This window comes from Camelus dromedarius, chromosome 31, assembly GCF_036321535.1.
Source record: "Camelus dromedarius isolate mCamDro1 chromosome 31, mCamDro1.pat, whole genome shotgun sequence".
NCBI classification, from domain to species: domain Eukaryota; kingdom Metazoa; phylum Chordata; class Mammalia; order Artiodactyla; family Camelidae; genus Camelus; species Camelus dromedarius.
The window spans coordinates 18,698,294-18,722,195 of NC_087466.1; the positions used below are offsets into that span (position 1 = coordinate 18,698,294).

Sequence of the window (23,902 nt, forward strand, 5' to 3'; positions counted from 1 at the left end):
CACGCCGTCTCTTGCTCTCTCCCCCTCTTCTCCTTTCTTCCTGTTGGGGTTCACATGGAGGGGGTGCTGGCTGGGCTCCAGCGGTGTGGGGTGAGGGCAGAAGGAACTAGGTGTGGTCCACTCAGAGCATCTGTTCTTTTTAAAACATACATATGTTTTTTCATCCAGTTTTACTGAGACGTAATCGAACTGCAGCACTGTAAGACCCGCTGTTTTTAAACTCTGAGCCTGTAAGTGAATTCTATGAGCTGGGACAAGTTGTAGTCATTAGACCTTCCACAGCTTTTAAGTTTTCCTTCTAGAACTTTTCTTAAAACATTAGGTACCTAACACTGCTAACGGTCTTCAATGAAAGAAAGGAAGATCAAATATCCTATTGCTGTTACCAGAAGATCTTGGAACATGTACCTCGGAAATGATTAACGCTAAGGAAACTGCACTCTGGTCTGTGTTTGAGGGACAAGGGGAGCTGATAAAACAATCACAGGTTGAGAAGAATTAAATGCACGCAGTGTCATGATTTTCAGAGGTTCTGTGCCAAGTAGGGCTCAACTCTGCCTGACCAGTGGCGGGGTCGCTGAGGGGTCCACAGAGAGTTTGTTAGATGAGATCCACTTATCCCTGAGGACAGACTCAAAACCTCAGCAAAAAGCAGCATGACTGGAAAGATGGTGTATCTCACTTCTTCCTGTAGGAACACAAATGGTGGTACCCTGATACCACGGCAGCTGTCAGCTGGCAGGTACCAGTGATGAGAGTGGGGTGTGGGCGCTCACGCACCATTAGTGGAAGCATTAGGAGGAAAAATTAGATAATGATCAATATTTAAAGTGCACATAAACTCTTGGCTCAAATGTTCCACTGTCAGGAACTTAGCCTGAGAGCCACAAGCAGACAATGATACATACAAGGATGTGCTTTGCAGCCTTACTTGTGAGCAAAGAAATGAAGGCAAAGGAGGTGTGATTAGTGATGAGCTGTTTTCTGGAAGTGTCCAACCAGACATGTGAACACCACTGGACTTGGATTCGAGGGAACAGAAAAAGAGTTGACAATGAAGCTAGTCAGGAGAGAGAAGGTTGTAGGGGCAGCTGCTGGCCATTCACTCATTCATTCAGCCAATATTTCTTGAGCACCTACTATGTGCCCGGTACTCTTCTAGGCACTGGGGCTACAGGAGTGAAGAAAATACACTCTTTGTCTAATGGTGATTGTGTTCTTGTGGATGAGCTGGGCAACCAGAAAGAATAAATGCTATGATAGGAGAAAAATAGCTTCAAGAAGGGAGTATCAGTGGGAGGGAGGTGAAATTTTAAACAGGGGGTCAGGGAAGCCAACTTAACCGACACGTGAACAAAACTCAAAGGAGATAAAGGAGTCCCGCCCTGTGAAGACCTGAGAGGGAGGTGTTCCAGGCAGAAGGAACAACGAGTGCAAAGGTCCTGAGGCAGGAGCCTGCCTGGTGTATTTGAGGACCAGCAAGGAGCTGTGTGGCTGCAGCTGAATGAGGGAGGGATGAGTAAAAGAAATGAAGTCTGAGAGGTGCCGGGTCGGGGACTGGGGGAGGCAGACGCTGTAGGGCCTTGCAGGGCAGCAGAGGGGCAACCTGCGGTGTCCAGCTCAGGCTCACAAAAGAAATCCACATCCAGACCTGAGTTTCCTTCATGTTCCCTCTCCAACCTGCTGCCATATTGCCCCGTCTATCAATGGCACCCTATTCCATGCCTCCACCACCACTGCCGCCTCTGGGTCCCTGCACCCTGGACTTCCCCCTTCCCTCAGCTATAAAGTCTGACGGGTCTCCTTCCACCTCACTCTTCAAATCCATCCACCTCTCCCTCTGCCCCTCAGTCCCACACGATGAGTCCTTTCTTCACTGGTTCTACTGTGGGGGCCAAAAAGGGAGCCTCAATTCAGGACATCTGCATGCATGGAGCAGATGGGAGTGTGCTGAAGAGAGGGGCAGTGCCAGGTAGACTTGGGCAAGAGCCCCTCGCTCAGGGCCCTCTCCATAAATAACAAGAGAAAACACATAGCACTAACATTCTGTCAGCCACAGTTTTGAACATCTTCGACATTAAATCACAGTAGCGTTAGGAGGTGGGTATTATTATCAATCCCATTTAACAGATGAGGAAAACTGAGGCACAGAGAGGTCAAGTAGTTTGCCCAAGGTCACACAGCTAGCAAGCTGCTGATCTAGGGTGTGAACTCAGGTAGTCTGGCTCCCTAGTCTATGCTCAGCTAATGTGGGTCTGCTCTGCCCCGTCCCATCTAAAGAGGCACCTACTACTTTGTACCAGCAGATTGTCACTGCATAAGAAGGCAAGCCTAGAACTGCCTGGTTATTCCCAAAACCAGAATCCTAGAATTTGTATGTGAAATATTTCATCTTTCCAAAATGTTGCCTCAAATTTGTCTAAAACCAGGCAGACAAAATAAAATACATCTGTGAGCCAAAGTTGACCCATGAGCCACCAGTCTGCAACCTCCGGTGTTACAGAATTTCCCTTCTTTGCATAACCTTGGGAAAAGAGAGGGGAGGGTATCTTTAACCAGCAGCACAAGCCTAGGACCTGCCATTGTTCCTCTGGTTCTGAGTGGAAAGAACTGCTTTTCTTTTCATTTCTGAATTTCATGATCCCAGAAGCCCTGACTTCTATAACCTGAAAAAAGAAAAATTCTCCCAATTCTTGCACTATACCAGTTCAGATCTTTTTTTTCTTCCACTGAGCTCCACCTGCTGCTAGTTCTGAGTTGACTCCTCCTCAGGGAGGGCTGTCAAGCATCAGAAGCAGAAGGAAAGTGGTCCAGTTTGCTCCCACCTCCTCTTCTCTGGTTTCAAAGAAATTTTTTCTTCCAAGTGTTTTTGTTTCTTTTTTTCTTTTCTTCTCTTTAAAAAATTTCTTCCGTATGTTTTAGGACCAGTAGCTCCTTTCCCAACTGTGTCATTCTTTTGCAAGGGCCACTCACACTTGAGTATGAACTAACCTCTTTCCAAATGGAAAAAGGCTGGGGGGAGCGGGGCTGCCTGAGGTTGTGGAGGGGCACTAGTGCCTGCCATGCTGAAGGTAGAAGGAAGAAGCTGAGGGGCTCAGATCCCTTCTACCTGCTCTCAGACCAGAAACCATGTCCGTGATTGCTGAGCAAGGATGATGCCCCAAAGTCCCTTGGCCAACACCCTCCCCTCTCCTATGTCCAGAAGTTTGAGCTCAGGGCAGCAAAGTAGAGAACATAGCACCATCAGACAGGATGTTGCCAAGCTTTGTCCCACCTTAGGGCCTTTATCCTTGCCGTACCCTCCTCCTCTGATGCTCTTTCCCCAGGTTTCACCTTGGCTGGCTCCCAAATGTCACCTCCCAGAGGGGCCTTCCTTCCAGCCCCCGCCCATCTTCACCTCCACACCATCTCATCACCTGCTTTATTTTCTTAATAGCTTTACCACTCTGCGAAACAACATTGTCTGTATTTCCCTCCAGGGTGTAAGCCCTCTGCACTCCTTGATTCCAGAAATACCCTGGACCCGCGCCGTCCTACTTAGCACAGTGCTTGCGCAGCGAGCCTTCTCCGATCCCGCAGCCTCCGAACCCCTAGCAGGGACGCCCCCTGTAGCGCTGTTGCTCTGAGCTCCCCCTCGCGGCCAAAAGGCGTCACTGCTCCAGTCCAGCACAAACACTTGGACACCGACGGCCTTGGACCTGGGGTCCCCTTTATTCCGAAGCGCAGGAGAGGGAGTGCCCCAGCCGAGGGGGCGTGGTCAGGAGGTGGGCGGAGTTTTAGGACCGGGCGATGCCTCGTGGGCGGAGTCTAAGGCAAATGGCCAATGGGGGCTCGCCATTCAGGGCCTGTGGAGTGGGCGTGTTCCCGGCCGGGGGCGTGGCCCACCTTGCGTCTGCAGGTGGGAGGGGCCTTGGTGGGTCAGGCGGGCCGGTGGAGCCTGCACGACTCAGCTGGTCTCCATGTCGGTGAGGTTGCCCCGCAGGTCCTGCTCCTCCTCGAAAGCCTTGAACAGTGAGTTGAAGTTGCCGGCTCCAAAACCCTGGAGCGGGAGAAAGGAGGTGAGCTACCGGCCCAGAAAGCCAGACATTGGGGACAGTCTGTACTTCGTGGTACCTGGTGGTTGTGGCGTTGAATGACTTCCAGGAAGAGCGTGGGTCGGTCCTGCATGGGCTTCGTGAAGATCTGCAGGAGGTAGCCTTTCTCGTCGTAGTCCACTAGAATTTTCAGCTCCTAGGTGGGAGACAGAAGACTAAGGTAAGGGGGTGGGGCTGGCCTGCCACTCTAGCCTAAAATGATGGCATCCTTAGAAAGGCCGTGGGGGCTCCTGCACCCCCAAAGCCAAGATCCCTTTCTCTGGCAGTTCCAGACAGCTCCAAATAGATCCCCAAGTTGTCCTATTACCACCCTCTGCCACAGCCCCTTTGTAAACTACCATCAAGGCTGACCTGGGCCATCCCAGTAGCTTCTTGCCTCCTTACAATCCATCTTCCCCCCAGACAAGGATCTTTCAAAAATCAGATCATCTCACTCCCCAGTTTAAAACCCTCCAGTGGAAACTGGAACCCTCATACATGGCTGGTGGGAATGTAAAATGGTGCAGCCGCTGTGGAAAACAGACTGGTGATCCCTCAAAAGGTTGGAATTACCATATGACCCAGAAATTTCACTCCTAGGTATCTACCCAAGAGAATTAAAACATATGTCCACACAAAAACGTGTACCCAAATGATCATAGCAGCATTATTCACAATAGTCAACAAAGTGGAAACAACCCAAATATCCATCAACTGATTAATGGATAAGCAAAATGTGGTCTATTTATCCAGTGGAATATTATTCAGCTGTAAAAAAGAATGAAGTACTGATGCATTTAACCTTGAAAACATGAAGCTAAGTGAAAGAAGCCAGTCACAAAAGATTGCATATTGTATGATTCCATTTATATGACATGTTCAGAAAATCAACTCTGTAGGGGCAGATCAGAAGTTGCCTAGGGTTGAGGGTAAGGCAATAGAATGGAGGGGTTGAGAGATGTTGGCTAAGAGGTGTGAGGTTTCTTTTTAGAATGATGAAAATGTTCTAAAATTGATTTTGGTCATGGTTGCATAATATAGTGAATGAATAGCCAAAACCCACTGAATTGTGTGTTTTTAAAAAATGACATGTGTTATATAACTTATATATCAATAAAGCAGTTAAAAGCAAAGCCAAAGAAACCTCCAGTGGTTTCTGGCCACAGAAGAACAAAATCCAAACTCCTAAATAGCCTACCAGAGGAGCTGGGCCACTCCTCAAATATTTCCTTTTATCCACTCTGACCTTCTTTCTGTTTCTCAGATACTCAGAGCTTGCTCCTGCCTCAGGACCCTTGCACCTGCTGTTCCCTCTGCCAGGACTGCTCTTTCCCCAGCCCTTCACACAGCCAGTCTCTCATCATCTAGATTTCACTGGAAGGTCACCTCAGAGAGGCCTTCTCTGACTACCTCCTGAGTAGTAGCCCTCGGTCACTCTCTGTCATAGCCTGTTTTAAGTTTCTGCACCGCACCAGTGTGCACTCTCTCTGATGGTATTTGTATCATGTGTCTCCTCACTAGAATGCAAGTCCCATGATGGCAGGGACCTGGCCTGAATCCCGCCCCTCTGTGTCCCAGTGGCTGATGATGCCTTGGTCTTGATAGAGGTTTAGACAACATTTGTGAGGTAAGGTGGAACTCAGGGTTCGTCCTCCTCAGTTGAGCAAGGATCCTGCTCTCGGCCTCACCTCCAGGACATCAATATTCTCCTTCACCCGGATCTTGGCCGACTTGAGCTTCTCCCGCAGTTGTTTGTAGTATGTGGACGGAACAGCCAAGAATTCCATGCCTCTCTCTCTCAAGTGGCGAATCTGTCTCAGAGCAGGGTCAAAGTCAGCCTCCTCCTCTCTCCACACTCAGCAACTCCAGCCAGGTGGAAGTGTTGGGCCAGGAGGAGGCAGGGGCCCTGTCCCTGCTGCCCCCAACTGCCAGGATGTGGTGTGACTTCATCCCCTTCCTCTGCTGGGCCTTGTGGGTCCCATTAGGAGAACAGCGATCACTAACATTTATGGAGCCTCACTATGTGCCTGCTTCAAGCACTTTTATGTACTGCCTCATTGTGTCCACGCAGTAATCTTTTGAGACACCTGGAAGTAGACTCAGGACATTTAATTTGGCTGAAAAGACCTAATGGATCTTTAGCTTAATATCCTCATTTTTAAGGTGAGGCAACTGAAGCCCAGAGAGAGGGCTGAATCTCCCAGAGACACACAGGAAGTCCCTGGAAGACCTGGGTCTAGAATTGAGGCTTCCTGGTACTCTGGCGCCTGCTACTTCCGGAGCAGAGAGACTGAACTTTCTGGGGTGGGAAGGCCCCTGCACCAGAGTGGCAGGAGCCAGTGTCAGGGAGCCCTGTGGGCCATCTGGGCTGGTGAAGGGGTCCCAGGACTGCCACTTGCCACCCCCACCCCCAAGCCCCTGACTCTGTTTTGCAGAGTTTGGCTCTGGAGCTGAATGGGAGATGAATTAGGACCAGGAATGGGCTTCTAACCGCTGTGATGATGTCTTGGGTGTTGAGTGCAATGTGCTGGACCCCAGCACCCCCGTTATAGTCCACATATTCCTGCGGGAGGGAAGCAAAGAATCCACCATCAGTGGCCACCATCACCCACACCCCTGCCCCTGTGAGAGCCTTCCAACCTCTTCCCTGCTTCCTTCTTCCCCAGCCAAGGTCCCCGGAGCGCAGGGAAGGCCCCACCTGGATCTGGGACTTCTTCCTGCCCGGTGCTGGCTCGTTAATGGGCATCTTGATGCATTCCTCGTAATTGGCCACCACGATGGACCGCAGAGAGCTGTACTCCGTGTGTACCTGTGTGTCATCCACGGACCAGAAACGATGAAACTGCAGGTTCTTCAGGTACCTGTGGGGTGGCCGGAGGGGCACGCTAACTCTGAGTGCTGGCCTGCGACTGGGCCTCCAACCCTACTCCACCTTCCAGAATTTGTTCCCGGAACAGGCTCCAGGAGGGAACCACCTTTCATATCACACACATCATAGATTTATACCTTTATTATGACAATTTTCCTTCAAGTCGTAGTAAAGCATCTGGTAACAAGATCTGTATATATGGAAACACTCCAGCAGATGGAGGTACTTTGAGAAGGGGCACTTGCTCCTAGTTTGCATAGGGGTGCTCTTTGGGTGGTGACGGCCTTCCTCCCAGCCTCCCTGGACTGTGACACCCCTGTGCAGATTCCCCAAGGTTCCTCAGGGGGAGGACCTGTGGGTCACTTTGGGCCTTAAATCCTCTGGTCTCCATGGTGACGGTTTTACAGGGAACAGATGAATCGGTGACCTCAGACTAACCTCCCCCGACCTTGGGCTATATTTCCCCACAAGATTGGGAGCAGGCCTGTCCCCCGTGTGAGAAGGGCCTGGGCCAGGGACTCACCATTCTGAGGCAGAGAGCATCTCCTGATCAGGCTGGTTTCCCACAATGTGATCGATTATCTCGAGACAGCAGTTGGGCCTGGGAGACGGACGCGGTTAGGGGTGAGGAGAAGGCTACTCCCTAAATCTTCTCCTTCCCCCAGCCCCTCAATAACAAGAACCCCTTGCTGTTCGTAGATGCTTTATTTGCATCAACTCACTGTTACTAGCTCCATTTTACAGATGAAGAAACTGAGGCATGCAGAAATAAAGTAACTTGCCAAGGTTAAATAGCTAGGAAGTGACAGCTGGGATTTGAACTGAGCCAATCTGTTTCCAGAACCTATGCCCTTAGCCTCTATGCTGCCTTTTTAAGACACCCCGGGGGACTCTCAGGGGCTCCCCAGCAGGCTCCCAGATGCTCTGCTCCCTCAGAGAAGCCCAGTCTGCTTGGAGGAAAAAGAACGCATTGTTTTCCACCACAGCCCCCAGGGGCACTCACAGCTTGGAAAGCAGGGGGTCCGTGGATGCTGGGGCCTCAAATCCAGGCAGAAACCGGCCAGTGTAGTTCATCTTCTCCACCAGGGTGTGTGTAGTGTCCCCATACTGTGGGAGGCAAACAGCCGAGCTCCCATCCCCACTGAGGCCAGGCCACATTTCATGGCACCGACGGAGCCCTGACCTGACCAACCCAAACCTGACCCTATCCAGGTGTGATCTTGGGCAAGTCAAGTCCCCTTTCTGAAATGACTGCAATCTGACATTTGGGGATTTTTTGACAGTCTGCCTGCCCCCCGGGACCATAAGCTCTGTGAGGGTGGAGAGCGTGGGGTCCTAGCGCATAGTAGGTGCTTAGTTTAAATGTGTTGACTGAATGGAATGATGAGGGCATTGGATCAAACTTGATGGAAGGGCCCTTTCAGTCACTGTAACAATCTTTAAGTTGTACTTAATCTTGAGGAGATAGGACTCAGGTGCCAAACAGACTTGGTCACCTGTGCTGAGTGTCTAGCTTATGCCAGGCACTGTTCTCAGGGCTGTAGATGAACAAGCTCATTTTATCCTTAAAATGACTGTGGGAGGGAGTCTAGCTGAAGAAATGGGCACAGAAAGGTTAAGTAGCTTGTGGCATGTCAACAGATGGACCACACAGGTGGTCCCTTGCTCATTTAAATGAAGACACAGAGAGGTGAAGTGATTCACCCAAAGTCACACAGCTTGAGCAGGGCGGAGTTTCCCCAGACCCACTCATCTCCTCCTTCCTTCAGAGCCCCTGCCTGAGGCTGCCTTCCCAAACCATCAACCCCTGCTGGGGAGGAAGGGAAGCCTGAGGGGTGACCGGTAGCCCTCATCATTCTCCGCACACTGGCCAAGCACACAGGAGGTCCAGCTCCAGGGAGAATGTCTGTGCTTCAAGGCACAGGGTGGGATGGTATAATGGAGTGGGGAGAGGGGGATCTTGTCATCTCAGTGGGTGCCGACAGCAGGTGGGGTTGGGGCACCAAGGTTAACTAACTCACCGTCTGTAGCACAGCAAACTTCACCTTCCCAAACTTATCTTGCTCTACCCAGGGCTCCCGCACGATTTTGGCGCCCCGCTCCCGGGCTTTCTGCAGAGGAGATGGGGTGGGAAGGCGTAAGTGCTGGACCGTTGGGGAGCCCTTGCCTGCTGCCCCTTCTGGATCGTGTCTGCCTGGTTCTGCCTCAGCCTCGCCCAGTTTTCCCAGCCCCCGGCAGGAACCCCAGCAACTTCAGCTGTTGCCCTTGACACCCAAGCGGGAAACTGAGGCCCAGGCCCAGAGCTGGGTCTGTGGGAAACAAGCCAGGTAGGGCTGGGGGTGTCTGTCCTGCCTTGGCTAACGCACTCTGTGGCCCTTCCCCACTCCAGTCCTCAGTTTCCCCATCTGTAGGAAAGGTGGTTGGATAAGACGAATACAAGCTGGCGTTTATTGAGCACCTACTGTGTGTCAGACCCTCTGCCAAGTGCCTTACAAGCATGATCCGTGTATTAGCAAAACCTTATTTCTGCACATCTATCTTGTCACGTGTGAGGCACTGTTGTAGGGATTAACCTCTTTGATCCTCACAACAACATTTCATGAAAGGCACTGTTGTTGTCTCTTTTACAGATGAGGAAACTGAGGCACAGAGAAGTTAAGTCACTTGCCCAAAGTCACACAGCTGATAAGACTCAGACCCAGCAGTCTGCCTTTGGAATCTACACTCTGAACCTCTAAGCTGCCTCTTGAATACAGTGTTTGGTACAGAGTCATGCTCAAGAAATGGTAATGATGACCTAGTTTCTTCTTTGTAATACTTCGGTGAGATAGTTGGTTATTCCATTTTACATATGTGGAAACTGAGGCTCAGGAAGAGGACACATGGTTAGTAAGGGGCAGAGTGTCACCAGAACTCAGGTGTGTATCACACCAACGTCTGGGCGCATTGCTCCAGCATGGCAGTGTCCACCAGCCCTGCCTGATAGGGGTCCCAGTGGCAGATAGAGGGCAGGCCGAGCCTTATTGCTTTGTCCTCGTGCCAGCCCAGGTGCAGTCTCACCTGCACGATGTAGTCACAATCTTCCACCTCGAACGCGATGTCCTTCACTCCGTCGCCATGTTTCACCAAGTGGTCACCCATCTCTGTGGCCAGCAGGGGAGGCGGGTGGCACTGGAGTCATGGCCCCTCAACTGTACTCTCAGCCTTCTGGGCTCCATCTCATTCTAGGCTGAGACCCCCTCCCTGAACCCTGACCCACCCATGTGTCCCTGACCCCTCTCCAAAGATCACGTCTTCACCCGCTGGCACCCAAACCCTCTGGGGCCCCCTCACCTTTGTTCCACGGGTTGAGGGCAGAGGAGAAGACAAACACAATCTAAGACACAGAGGAGGAGGGAGGCGTGGCTGGTGGCTCTGGTGAGCTTGTGGAGGGGCAGCCCCGTGCCCTCCTCCCTGCCCACCAGTGAGACATCCCATCAGGACCACATTCACCCTCCCAGCCAGGCAGGACTCTTGAACCGGGGTTCCTGTCCCTTCGCTGCCTTAGCTTCCCCCTGGCCCTGAGGGATGGGGGCTTCTCCTGTACCAGACCCTCCTGGGGTCCTGGGGTGAGCTGCTAGTCAGGCCTCCCCACGGGGAAGAGCTGCAGGGATCCTGGACCAGGGCACTGCCCAGACTTCCAGCTCTGAGGTTTGAGGCCTTTGCCAACTTTCCCTGAACATCTCTGAGGCCAGTGTTGGGCAGGGCCAAGAAGGAGACCAAACTACCTATTGCATGTGTACAAAGATGCCGGGGGGGAGGGCCCAGTGGGGGCTGAACTCAGCGCCTGCTCCCCTAGCCACACCAGGCCCGCTGGCAGAGGACTGGCTGCCTGGAGGAAGGGCCCCCTGGTCTCTGCAACTGGCAGTAGATGCTTGGGGGTTCCTGGCGTGGGGGGACTCACCTTTCCTTGCTTGATCACGTGGCTCACCACATCCCGGGAACGTGTCTCCAGGCCCTTGTAGGCTAAGGGTTCAAAGCCCATCTTGCTGCAGTAGTACGAGGCAGCCTGAATCACAGAGTTGCAGCTGGGTCCGTGAGGGTCGGAGGGCCAGCCTGGGGGACCCCAAGCTAAGAGCCCCCAGTCCTCTCAGCCTGTGTGCCCCATTGCCCCAGGTGCAGAGTCCCTCCTGGGAAGAAAGGCTGCTCCCTGGCCCATTCTGATCTCAGGGGAGTTTCCCGCTGGGGTCTGCGGCCCCGATTGTGTAACTAGGATCCAAAGAGTGGCTGTCCTTCCTGGAACAGTCCCAACACTGGCCCCGATCCTCCCCTCCCAGGGGCCAATCACAGAACCGGCTGGAGGCTTGCCCTTGTCCAGCAGCCCCTCTTGCCTGCCCTCTGCCCATTTCCAATGCCTCGCCCCGGCTTCTACCTGCTTGGCGTTGCCAACCCAGAAGGTCACGGAGTGGAAGTGGAGGAATCGGCCTCTCTCGGGCTGCAGAGGGAGAGAAGGGGCCAGGCTGAGTCTCTGGAAGTAGGTCTAGAAAAGTGAGGGTGGAGAAGTGTCGCCTGGCCACGGCCCTTGTCCCAGACTCAATCTCAGAACTAAGGAGAAGCCGATCCCACCGCCCCGCTCAGCCTTGCCAAGCCTCAGTAGAGATTTCTCATATAGAAATTGAGCTCCTGTGGGCTGAGGATTGGTAGGCTTGCCCAGGTTTCATAGGGGGACATAACCTTGTGTTACAGCAACACAGATTTAAATTAGACCTTAAAAAGAACTTCCAGACAGGATTAAGAGATTGGCAAAAGTTTAAGAAGAGAGAAAATTTTTTCTTAGGAAGGCAAGGTTGAGTCCAGCTCGGTCTAGACATGGCCGAGGGGCAGACATGAACTTGAAGGTGTATCCTGGGCTTCACACACCCACTGTAGTTACTTCTCTTCAGCTCTTTGCTGACATCCCAGTCTCCTGGGTCCCTGACCCCACATTTCCCCTCCTGCTTACCTTCTCTCCTTTGTCGCTGTAAGTCGTCTAAGGAGAAAAGAAAGGACAGTGAGAGGTGGAAGCTTGGACACAGGTGCTTCTGGAAGTCTCACTGCACATTTGTACCAGGGGGGAGGCTGCCATGGCCCCAGGCACTTACCATGACTGATCTTGGTCAAACTTCTTGCTGGGAAGACTGGGACGGACAAAAAGGCCAGCAGGATGTTGGACAGAAGTATTTAACATCCATCAGGTCCCGCCTCTGGCCTCCTGGCCTTCCCTGGGGTAGGAGCTGATCCTGAGAGCTCCTAGGCCTGGAAGCCTCTGATCCAGCTGCGGCCTCATTGGACAGGGTGACGCTGTCAGGCCCAGAGAAGGGGAGTGACTCTCCCAAGGCCATCAGCCAGTGGTGGGCAGACCCAGGGCCAGAAGCCAAGGGCACATTCTTTCCAGGACCCTGGGCTGGGATTGTGATCTCTGCCCTGCAGAATCCAAAGTTCAGAAGCCAAGGCCAGCATAGGTGCAGAAGTGGCTCCAGAATTCTTATGAAGAGAGAATTTGAGGGGAGATTAAGAACTGGTCTTGAAGTCCTGTTTGCATAGTAAGTGTGTGGTTTACATTTAGGTGAAAAGGTTGTGTTTCATAGTGGTTAGAGACATGGGTGTGGGGGTTTGAATCCTGGAGTTGCTACATGCTATGTGGCTGGGGAAAGTTACCGAACCCCTCCAAGCCTCAGTCTTCCCACCATCTGTAAAATGGGAGCAATAATAGTGTGGTAGGGGCTTAGATGAGATAAACATAAGTTTTTGGACTACAGCCTGGCACACAGTAAGCTTCATAACATATGATTAGTTATGTTTCTCTGGGGGTTTTGGAAGGGGACTGATGGGGAACAGCCTGACTGTTGGCGTAGCCATAGCCTGCGTATTGGGAAAGGGGCGATGGCCCCCCCTGCTGCCACAGAGCGGTGGGAAGGTGGAGTTAGTGGCCCTGGGAGGAGGAAGGCCTGGGGCTCTCCCCAGCATCCCCACACCTGAGTCCTCTGGTCTCTCTTTCCTGGAAGATGGAGTATTGACCGCTGGCCAGCTGTGGCATTTACCTGAGGGACTCAGGCCAGCCTCGTGCTTCTAGCTCCACCTCGGTCCCCAGAAACCCTGCCACTGAGCCATCTTGCCCTCTTCTGAGGGCACTGACTTTATCAATTATCCTCACTGCCTGGAAACCCTTCCAGCCTCTGACGCTGGCAGTCTCGGCCCATGACTGTATGACTACCCCCTCCCCTCTTGCATTTTGGCTCCCCACACATTCTGCATTAGCCTTTTTTGCTGTTGTCTTTTGAAAGTAATAAGTTTGTCCCAATTATAAATAGTTCACAGGGGTTTTTTTCCCTGATTTTTTTTTTAAGTTCATTAATTTCTCCCACTCCTCACCCCTTGCCTCTGGCAACCACAGGTCAGTTCTCTGTATCTATGAACTTGGGGGGGGATGTGTGTGTGTGTGAGCGCACACGTGTGTATGTGTTTTAAGATTCCACGTATAAGAGAGGTCAAATGATATTTGTCTTTCTCTGTCTGACTTATTTCACTTAACATAAGTTCATCCAATTCCAGGTCCATCCATAGTGTTGCAAATGGCAACATTCCATTCTTTTTATGGCTGAATAATATTCCACTGAGTATATATACCACGTCTTCTTTATCTAGTCATCCATCATCCATGGGCACTTAGATTGCTTCCATACTTTGGCTATTGTAAATAATGCTGTAGTGAACATGGGGCACAGATACCTTTTTGAGTTAATGTTTTTGTTTTCTTTAGATAAAAACCCAGAAATGGAATTGCTGGATCATATTTCTACTTTTAATTTTTTGAGAAATCTCCACATTGTTTTCCATAGTGACTACACCAATTTACATTCCCACCAAGAGGGCACCAGGGTTCTTTATTCTCCACATCCTCACTAACACTCATAATTTCTTGTCTATTTGATACTAGCCATTCTAACAGGAGTATCTCACTGTGGTATCTCACTGTGGTTTTGATTTGCTTTTTCCTGATGATTAGTGATACTGAGCATCTTTTCTTGTGCCTGTTAGCCATCTGTATGTCTTCTTTGTAAAATGTCTATTTAGATCTTCTGCTTATCTTTAAATTGGATTATTATTATTACTATTTTTTGCTATTGAGTTGTGTGAGTTCTTTACATATTTTAGACAGCAGCCCCTTATCAGATATATGATTTGCAAAGATTCTTTCCCATTCGGTAGGTTGCCTTTTCTTTCTGTTAATGGTTTCCTTTATTGTGCAGAAGCCTTTTGATTTGATGTAGTCCCACTTGTTTATTTTTGCTTTTGTTGCTTTTATTTTTAGTGTCAGAGGCCTTTTTCTTTTAAATACAGAAAAACAGATCATTTTGGCTGGTTATGACCTCAGGGATCATTTGATCCAACATTCTCATTTTCCAGATGAGAAAAACTGACAGCTAGAAGGTGCCTGACACTCCTCCCCTCTTTCCTCCCTCCCTCCCATGTCCTTCCCTCCCCACCAGGGAGCAGAGAGTGGCTTGTTCCAGGGAAAAGCCCCCTTCACCACCTTCCTCAGCAAAACCTGCCACAGCCCCTAAGCCACTCTCAAGTTTCCACCTCCTCCAGGAAGCCCTCTCAGAACTCCCCAGCCCCAGGTCAGAGGTTCAGCTGCTTACCGACCATGGGTCAGCCTTAGCCAGCAACCCAGGGGGTGGGGCCCAGGCCAGTTACAGAACTTTCCTAGGCCGCCCAGTTAGCAAGTGACAGAGTAGAACTGGAATGTGAACCAGGTTTTTCTAACTCCAGACCTGACACTTTAAATCGTCTCTTGCCTTGTATACAAACGAGAGATACTGATAATCCCCACCAGACAGATGGGGAAGCTAAGGCCCTGAGAGGGAACATATGTCCCCGAGGTTGCTGAGCTGATAAGAGCAGAGATCCAAACTCTGACCCATTTGCTTCTGAAGTTGGATCCCATTCTGCCAGTCCAGACACCTTGTCCCTTCTTTTCCCTGTTTTCTGGGCAAATCTGGAGGCAAGTGATGTGATCCCACCTCCTTATCTGGCCCTCCTGGGCCAGCCTGCCCTCAGTGCCCACCTTGTCCCCTGAGTCTCAGTTTCCAACTGAGAAAACTGGAGTCAAGGTAGCCAAGGGTGGAGCCCTCAGGCCAGAAGTTTCCACCAGGGGAGAGGGCTCAACGCAGCCCTCCCACCTCCCGGGTGAGGAGGAACACCTTGTCCCCGTGCTCACAGCAGCCAGCCCGGAACCTGGCCTGGCTTGTGTCCTGGGCACAGAGTCAATGTTTGCTGAATCAAGGAAGCATGTGAGCAGCAGCCTCGGGTGCCAAAGGCGGGTGTCGGCCCAGCTGGCCAGGGCTGGTGTCTTCATCCCTCCTGTCCTCGGGACTCTGCTTTCAGAAATGCTGTGCTTCTCAGTCACACTCTGGATACACCCTTAGGTGCCTCTCCCATCAGAGGCTGGGGAGGGGGACCTGCAGGACCTGAGCCCCCATGTCCCCTCCCAGATGCTCCCTCTCAGGCTGGGTTGGGTAACAGAGCAGCGGGTGTGCACGGCTGGCTGTTTCTGCTCTTTGTTCCTGAGTCGCCAGTTTATCCCCACGCGGTGCTGGCAGCTGAGTTGGCTGGCAGAGGCCTGGCTCCAGGAGCCCGCTATACAGGCAGGCTCTATGACTCGTCCTCCACTGTGCCCTGTGGTGTAGACAAGAGTGACCACAGCAGGCTTGACGCTGCTGTTTGCAGGAAGGTCTGCTTTCAAGGTTGAGCCTTGGTTGGCATTGAGGAACTTGGATTTCTGGGAGGTTTCCACCATCCCTAGAAATGATGACAGTCACTCACTGGGTCTAAACTGGACAATGTGGCTTGTGCTGAATTGATGCGTCTCTCCTGGGAGCCTGGGATTTTGGTTTGTGCTGTGCAGTGGGTACCTATGTGACCCTTGAGTGATACCTCACTGCGCTTCTGGTTTGCATTTCCCTAAAGGCTAATGATGTTGATTTTTAAGTGCTTAGTGTTAATTTGCATGTCTTCTCAGAGAAATATGTATTCACATCCTTTGTCTACTTTTTAATTGTATTCTTTTTCTTTTTATTACTGAATTGTAATGGTTCCTTATATATTCCTTTATCAGGAATCAAGTCCCTGTCAGATATAGGATTTGCAAATATTTTTCCCATTCTGTGGTCATCTTTTCACTTTCTTGATGGTATCATGGGCAGCACAAAAGTTTTTAATTTTGATGAAGTCCGATTTATCTATCTTTTTCAGTTGTCACTGGTGCTTTTGGAGTTGTATCTAGGAAGCGGGGCTAATTTTTAACTTAAAAGGTAGTCAGCTGAAGGAGTGTGATCGAGTTGTCATCTCTGGAGGCAAAGCACTTTTTCAAAATAATAATAATAATAATAATAATAATAGTAGTAGTAGTAATAATAATAATAGTAATAGCAACAACAACAACAGCTTGGATTTTCTGGTCTCTTTGCTTTATGTGCCAGGCATTGTGCTAAGCACACTTGATGCTGTGCCCTTTAATTGTTAAATCCTCTAACAACTCTGTGGGGTAGTGCTGTCACCCCCATTTTACAGATTGGAAAGTGGAGGCTTAGAGGAATGTCCAAGGAACCTGGCTAAAAAGTGACAGAACTGAGAATTAAATCCAGACCTGACCCTCCAACATCTGTATGCCAGCCGCTTTCAGCCATGCTGTCATTGCTTTGGGAAAATGCTTTGCAAATGACCCCTGAGTCCATTTTCAAGCAGCAGGAGAAAACCAGCCTCTTGGCTTTCTCACTAAGTCCCTGGAGAAGCTTCCTCTCCCTTTGGCCTGTGGCTGAGTGGGGAGGGCTGGGCTGGCAAGGGTGCAGGATGGGCAAAGGAGGGAGGGAGGGAGGGAGGAGTCCTGCAGGCATGGACGGGGGCTCTGCGGACAGGCTAGGGAGGAGCAAAGTCCTTGTGTAGGCAGAGGTGGGTGCTCCTGCTGAGCAACCTTGGGCAAGTCACTTCACCTCTCTGAGCCTCAGTTTCCTCATCTGTACAACGGGAATTAGAGTAATACCTCCCTCATAAGGTTGTTATGAAGATCATCTGAGCTAAATTATGGAGAGTGCTTTGCTTGACGCCTGGCACATGACGGACTCAACTAATGGTTACTGATTATGCTAATTGTCATACAGAATGTGGGAAGGTCTTGAATGTCAGGTTAGGGGGTTTGGACTTCATCTTTGAGGCAATGGGGAGCTACTGAAGGTTTTATGCCAGAGTTGCAACATCATCAGGACTTTAAACATAGGGAAAAGCGGATCAGGAAACCCAGCTATCGACAGCTGCCATGCTTGGACTGCAGTGGCCCAGTGGCCTATTTGTGATTCTTTATTATATTTGGGGGACATAAATAAACCAAGAGGCTTTAGTTACATTTGAAAATTGGACTCCCAAACAGTCAAACAGTCCTGTGTCCTGTTTCCTAGAATCTACAAGTACAGACCCCCAAACAGACAGAACTGATGAAGACTCAGAGGCGCAAGCCCATGAGAAGAACTCCCCTATCCTCTGCTAGGCTCCCAGACCCCCCTGCAAGGGCCAGAATAGCAGTGGGGGAACAGAGGGTGTGAGGGCTGGCCAGGGTGCCCAGCTATTATCAGGGCTAGAGCAGCCAGGCAAGGCCAGCTGGGCGGGGATGGTCATTATCTCCTGGGGTGCAGAGCCCATTTGCCTGAGTTTTGAGGTGACAGGCAGCTGTATCACCAGGCATCAGTGATGGCCTGGAGGGTCCAGAGTTGATGGCATGGGATACAGGATCCCTGGGCTCTGGAGACTTTTTGATTTGGGCCACTTCCAGCTCTTCTCTGAGGCTCAGTGTCCCAGACTGTGCAGGCAATGAGTGCCCAGGATCTGATGTGCCCAGGACAGAAAGATGTCCTCTGTGCTTGGCTTTGGGGCATTGAGGAGTGTCCTGGATTTTTGTTGCTTTTGTCTTTCCAGTATCCATTCTTATTCTAACCACAGCATCTCACTTTTCCTTTGGGAAACCATCCCTTCCTGTTCTCTGTCCATGTAGTTTGCGGAGGGCATATAAGCCAGGACTGGCCAATGAGAATCCCTGTCATTGGTGCAGGTTTGGGTGCCTGACCAGAGCTGGCCAACGTGGGTTTGCCCCAGGATTTTTACTTGATAAAGAGCCCCTCTCTGAGCTCTGGGTTTGCTGAGGTCATTGAGTGGCTCTGTGGTGGCATGTCTGACTCTACAGAGGGCAAATGTGCCTGGTGTAAAACCAGCACAGAGGAAGCGGAGATGAGAGGAGACAGGCAGATTCCTGGTGACTGAGTGACTGTTTCAGGGCTGCTTCTGGGTGAGCCAAAATTTTCCCTCTTTTGCTTAAGTGCCTTTGGGTTGGGTTTCTGGTATTTACAACCACTAATCCTAACACAATAAGAACAAGAATAAGAATGCGGGGAGGGTACAGCTCAGTGGCAGAGCACGTGCTTAGCATGCACTAGGTCCTGGGTTCAATCCCCAGTGTCTCTATTAAAAAAAAAAAAAAAGAATAAAAAGTAGCAACCACAGCCCTATCTATGAGCACTTGTTCAATATCAGGCACCAAGGTGGCGGGGAGGGCAGGGGGAGTTGTTTATTCAGCAACTGGCATTGACATTGTTTAGATTTACTGGCACAAAATGATAAAATAAATTCAACGGACTTTTAGCAGTTTTTATTATTGTTTTACAGTTCTCTACGGATGATGCACCCTGTGGTAGGTGTGGAGATATTCTGCTCCACCTCCCTTCAAGGAAAAGGATGCGCTGCCCAGCTGCCCAGGTGCATGGGTGGGGGTGGGGGTGGCTGGTCATCATCTCCAAGGGGGTCTGCCACAGCTGCTCACTCAGACTTTGCCGGAGGCCACCTTGTCCTCGGGGAAGCCCACATGAGGTGGCTGAGTGTGGCAGGGGTGGACAGGTGGCCATTGTGGCCCAGTGGGGGACAGCTGACCAGCAAGTCTGTCTTCAGAACCACCTGTTGTGGTTGGCCAAGGCCTGTTGGGCCTCTACTGTGGACTGCTCCTCCTCTCCAATCTGGCTTCCCCCCTTCATTTCCCCGATGTGGATCCCTAAAAACATCTTGCACCCCAAGCTCTGTCTCAGCCTCTGCTTCTGGAGAACCCATTCCATGATAATCCTTACCACCTGCTTCTAGGGTACACAGTGCCCCCTGGCTCTCCCCACTCAGTATGCCACTCTCAAGCACTGGTGGTTTTTTTTCTTCTCAATGCACCATTGTTTCTCCCATTTTACAGATGGGGAAACTGAGACTCAGGAAGGTGAAGACTTGCCCAAATAATCAACTGTCCACTGTGTTTACAAAACCAGAGCCCAAACTTAGACCCAGACTATGTTGCTGCTGTCCAAACATAAAACCAGCCCCTCTTTTCAAGGTTTCAAGGAGCTTAACATCCACTGGGGGAATGTGTCTGTGAAGGCTGCAATCCAAACTTTATCAGTTTTAAAGTCTAAAGCAAGTCCTGGCCAGCATTTCCAATAAAGAGCTAGATAATAAATATTTCAGGCTTTGAGGGCCACATAGTCTGATGAAACACTTTAATTCTACAATTGTAGCCCCAAAGCAGCCAGAGGCAGTACATAAATGAATTGGCATGGCTGTGTGCCAATAAAACTTTATTTACAAAACTATTTGCAAAAACAGGTGGTGAGTTAAAAAGAGACCAAGGTCCATATTTGGACAAAAGGCTGATAGTTTGTCCGCCCTTGCCCTAGACAATCAATAAAACAAGCCTTGGTTTGTAGCATTTGCTGAATTCTGTGGTGTAAATACTTCCCATGGCCAATTTTAACCTGTTAACCTAAGATCACTGAGCTTGGAGTTGAGAACAATCCGTGCAGTAACAGCACACAGATAAAATAGACAAAAGTATTGGTAGCATTAAAATGTAGTAAAACAATTAGGAAGTGATGAGATTTGATCATTTGTTACCTGTGTTTTCATTACAGTTTATTTCGTTTTAAGTTTATATTAATTTTTTGCTGCTTTTAATATGAATTTTTAATATACATAATTTAATTTTAAGTAATCTGATGTTTAAACAAAGAAATGGTTTGCAAACTTCCTGAAGAATTCACGGTGGTCTCTCCTCCTCCACTGCTCTGGTTGCCTGAGGTTGAGGGGGTGGGAGGCCCCTGACTGAGGAATGGGCAGAGGAGGTCAGTGGCCATGGAGGTTGACCAGCTGCTATGACATCAAGGCCCAGGCACATTAAAGGGGTTTTCTCTTTCCTCTCAGGTCAAACTACTATCACGTCAGTCGCTCCATTACTTGCATAAGCCCAGGGTGAAGTTACTCAAGATCAACCATTGATCCCTTGCCGACTGAGCCTGCATCTCCACCATCCAAAGTCCCTAAACTTTTTGACAACTGCCACCCTTCAGTACAGAGCGTTTTCATTCTTCACCAGGGCAACAGGGGGGTTAGATTTCATCTCTGGTTTGCTGTGTTGCCTTCAAATACATTGCTTAACCTCTCTGAACCTCCTTTTTCCATTTCTGAATATCAAGGAGAGCTGCTATGAGTCTCTGTTACCTTCAGGGATAGGAGTGACTATGTTTCCAATGCTTTACATTTAATATAACAGCCCTATGAGGTTATTATACCCATTTTACAGTTAAGGAAACTGAGGCTCAGGGAAGCTAAGTGTTTCATACTAGTAAGTGGTAGAGTTGGGATTCATTCCTCCTACTCCCAGTCCAAGTTTCTCTCTAGAGTACCTCTGGAGACTTTCCAGATTTTTATAAATGAGAGGGATCTGAGAAGTCAGTAGTCCTGGGACTTGAAACCCAAATGCTCCAGAAGCCAGGAGAGTGACCCAGAAGAGAGAAGAGCTGATGGGATTGTGGAGTTGTACACTCACGTTTGTCAACAGGGCAATGAGTAATCAGTTCCAGCCAGCTATTACCTGTGGGGATGTGGGCCTGGTTTGGCCAGGTTTTGTTCAAGAGAAGCTGGAAATCTGAATTTTGATGTGAAATCCATTGATTTAAAAATTCTTTTGGTTTTAATTCCATTTATAGAAAATAACCAGAATAGGTAAATCCATAGAGACAGAATGCAGACTGGCGGTTTCCAGAGGCTGGGAGGAGGGAGGAATGGACAGTGACTGCGAATAGGTATTGGTTTCCTTTTGGGGTGAGGAAAAAGTTTTAGAACTAGATAGAGATGGTGGCTGCACAACATTGTGAAGGCACTAGGTAAACTGTTCACTTAAAAATGGTTAATTTTAGGTTATGGGACTCTCTTCTCAATTAAAAAAGTGTATTGGTTCTAAAATTTTCTTTATTATTGTATGTATTTTTTAATATTAGGGGAAAGTATTTTTATCAAAGATTAATACACATGGAAAAGTACAAATGGTATACAGCTTCTGAATTTTTGCAAACTGACCACACTTATTTAATCTGCTCAGATATGCAAGCATATTATAGGCACGTATAAGGGGGAATTGACTTTGTTGTATAAAAATCATATCACACACTATGTGGGTCTCTGCATCTTACTTACCAAATGTTTGAATATTGGCCTCTGTGCTGGAGATTCTGTGTGCCCCTCCCAGGCTCTTCCCTCCTTGCCCTACTGTGCGCCCCAAGCCCTTTGCTCTCAGGCCACCAGAGGCTCTGGCAGATGAGAGGAGAGAAGAGGGGCTCCCTCTCTGCCAGACGTTGTTTTAGTAGCAGCTGTGTTCTTCCGAAGGCCACACTCCTGTGGGTGGCTATGACCCTCTTGAGGATCCCAAACTGCTCCCTCCCCTTGGCCCTTTAGGTCTGGGGGTGATACCCCACCCCTAGGGTTGCCAGTCCTAGACGTTTTCATCATCCCTTATTTGCTCTCTCAAACTTGCCCATGTCTCTGTAAACAGCATTTTTATCAAATGTCCCTTAACTATCCTGAGTGTGCCAGCTGTTTCATGATGGGGCTCTGAACTGATTCAACGCCTAATTTAAAATTCTTAAAAACTCTCAGTGAGCCAACTCACATAGACTGGTCACAAATGTAGACCTTGGAGTCCAGTCTCTTGCTTTATAGATGCAGGTACTGTGAGTAATTGGCTTGCCAGTTTGCCTGGCTCCAAGGTCAGGGCAGAGGGGAAATGTGGAAGGTTTGCAGGGTCCTTAAAGCAGGCAGTAGGGTCATGCCCCGCCCAGGTCCTGAGGGGAGCTCTCGTCCCCCTGGCTCCACTTCCCCATTCCATATTTCCTGGTCTCCTTGTTCTGAAATGACAATGAAAGACATGGATATTTTGAAAAGGCAAACAATTTAAGTTCTAGATCTTGGCAGCTTTGTAAAACCAAGCCTATGTTGGCTGCCAGTGGCCACTGCAGGTAAGACAAACCTGCATAACCAGAATGGGGAAGGAGCAGGCTCTTCTGTCTGTTACCTGAGAATCCTCACTTAAATACTCAGTCAAACATCTAAAGATAAGCATCTGTCCATATCCTCTGAGTCCCCAGTGCGTTACACACACGTACAGGTGCATTTACCACACAGATGAAAAGTACAGTAAACAGTCCGGCTTTGGGGCAGGTCAGAGAATGATTCCCAGGAGAGGTAATGTTTATGCTGGATGGAGCTTGAAGGAGGAGCTGAAATCAGCTTGGCTGGAGGTGGTGTCACCTAGAGAAGGGAGGAGCAGGTGCCAAGACCTGTTGCTGAGAGAGACCGAGCAATAAATGTGCCAGAAACTGCTAGAAATTCAGTGTGGCTGGAAATAAGGGGTGTGTGGTAGTGTGTGCATGTGTGCGTGTGCGCAGGGATCAAGAGGCAAGCAAGTAGCAGAAGGATAAGAGAAGGTGCTGGAAAGTCATCGAAACCTTTTAAGCAGCAGGGTAATAATGCTATTCTTTGGGTAGGTTATTCTGGCTGCTGTGTGGAGAGGCTGAAAGGGTCAACTGGAAGTAGAGACAAGTTCAGAGGCCTCTGCCATCTGAAAAGAGATTGGGGTGGTGGCATGAGAGCAGAAGTGGGGGTGATGGAATGGCTTTGAGAGCTATGAAGGCAGTAGAAGGGACAGGATTTAGGTTCATTATAATAACAACATAATATAGTGACTTTAACAATAGCTCTGGTTTCCCACTGCATAGGTGAGAATCTTCTCCCCACCCTTTGTATTTGGAAAAATTTCAAACCTCACAAGAGTTGCAAAATAGTTTCCATGAACATCCATGTACCATCATATAGAGTTACCTATTGTTACATTTTGCCTTTCTCTCTTTTTCTCTCTTGGTCTCTGTCTCTCTTTATATATACATGTATCTGTGTATGTATTACTTCCCCTACCAACCCAACCACTTGCAAATTTGTTGCAGAAATCAGGATGCTGTACCTTGAAATATTGTAACATTTATCTCCTTTGAATAAGAAGACTCTCTTATGTAATCACAATACCATAATCTTACTGAGGAAATTTAACATCGATTGACTATAATACAAGTCCATATTCAAATTTCACCAGTTGTCCCAATAATGTCTTTTAAAGCTGCTACTTTTAATTAAAGAAATTCCATCAAGGATTGTGTATTGCAATTTAGTTATTGTGTCTCTCTTTCGTTTCTTTTTTTTTTTTTTGCATCAATGTTAGAAATGTTAGTTTATTTAAAAGAAATAATTGAACAAAATATAGGAAGCCTAATTTAATTGGTTCTTCTTTTTCTGTATAAAGATTATTTTAGCAACTTTTTATTTTGAAATAATTTCAAACTTACAGAAAAGTTGCAATGACAGTAAAAAGAATGTTCCTGCATGTTTCACCCAAAGTCACCAAGTATTTATACTTTGTCACATTTACCATTTTGTTCTCTTGTCTGCAAATATATATAAGGATTTTTTTCTGAACCATTTGAAAGTAAGTTGCTTCTCTTGCTCCTAAATACTACAGGGTGCATTTGTAAGGACATTG

General features: G+C 49.0%; 1 protein-coding gene and 1 long non-coding RNA gene across 2 annotated transcripts; one reads left to right on the forward strand and one right to left on the reverse strand.

Moving 5' to 3' along the window:
- Positions 1–3,676: 3,676 nt before the first annotated feature.
- Positions 3,677–12,226, reverse strand: HPD (4-hydroxyphenylpyruvate dioxygenase). Its single transcript, XM_031442625.2, has 14 exons — positions 12,063–12,226; positions 11,924–11,950; positions 11,354–11,416; positions 10,886–10,990; positions 10,276–10,318; positions 10,003–10,085; positions 8,964–9,053; positions 7,946–8,049; positions 7,466–7,543; positions 6,772–6,934; positions 6,565–6,636; positions 5,762–5,884; positions 4,114–4,230; positions 3,677–4,039 (listed from the first exon to the last, which is right to left on the reverse strand). Exons 1-14 carry the CDS (start codon positions 12,063–12,065, stop codon positions 3,947–3,949), a joined length of 1,164 nt encoding a protein of 387 aa, XP_031298485.2. The 5' UTR covers positions 12,066–12,226; the 3' UTR covers positions 3,677–3,946.
- A 73-nt stretch (positions 12,227–12,299) lies between these two features.
- LOC135319752 (uncharacterized) lies at positions 12,300–23,533 on the forward strand. The gene is made up of 3 exons (XR_010378602.1): positions 12,300–12,503; positions 18,673–18,762; positions 20,239–23,533. It is a non-coding gene; the product is annotated as an uncharacterized LOC135319752 (long non-coding RNA).
- The last annotated feature ends 369 nt before the right edge of the window (positions 23,534–23,902 follow it).

What these genes read in the sequence shown, in the direction of transcription:
- HPD (XM_031442625.2), bottom strand. An exon ending in GACCCCCTGCTTTCCAAGCT is followed by an intron (nt 7,544 to 7,945) that starts GTGAGTGCCCCT and finishes TCCGTCTCCCAG; the next exon opens with GCCCAACTGCTGTCTCGAGA. An exon ending in AGAATATTGATGTCCTGGAG is followed by an intron (nt 4,231 to 5,761) that starts GTGAGGCCGAGA and finishes TCTCCCACCTAG; the next exon opens with GAGCTGAAAATTCTAGTGGA.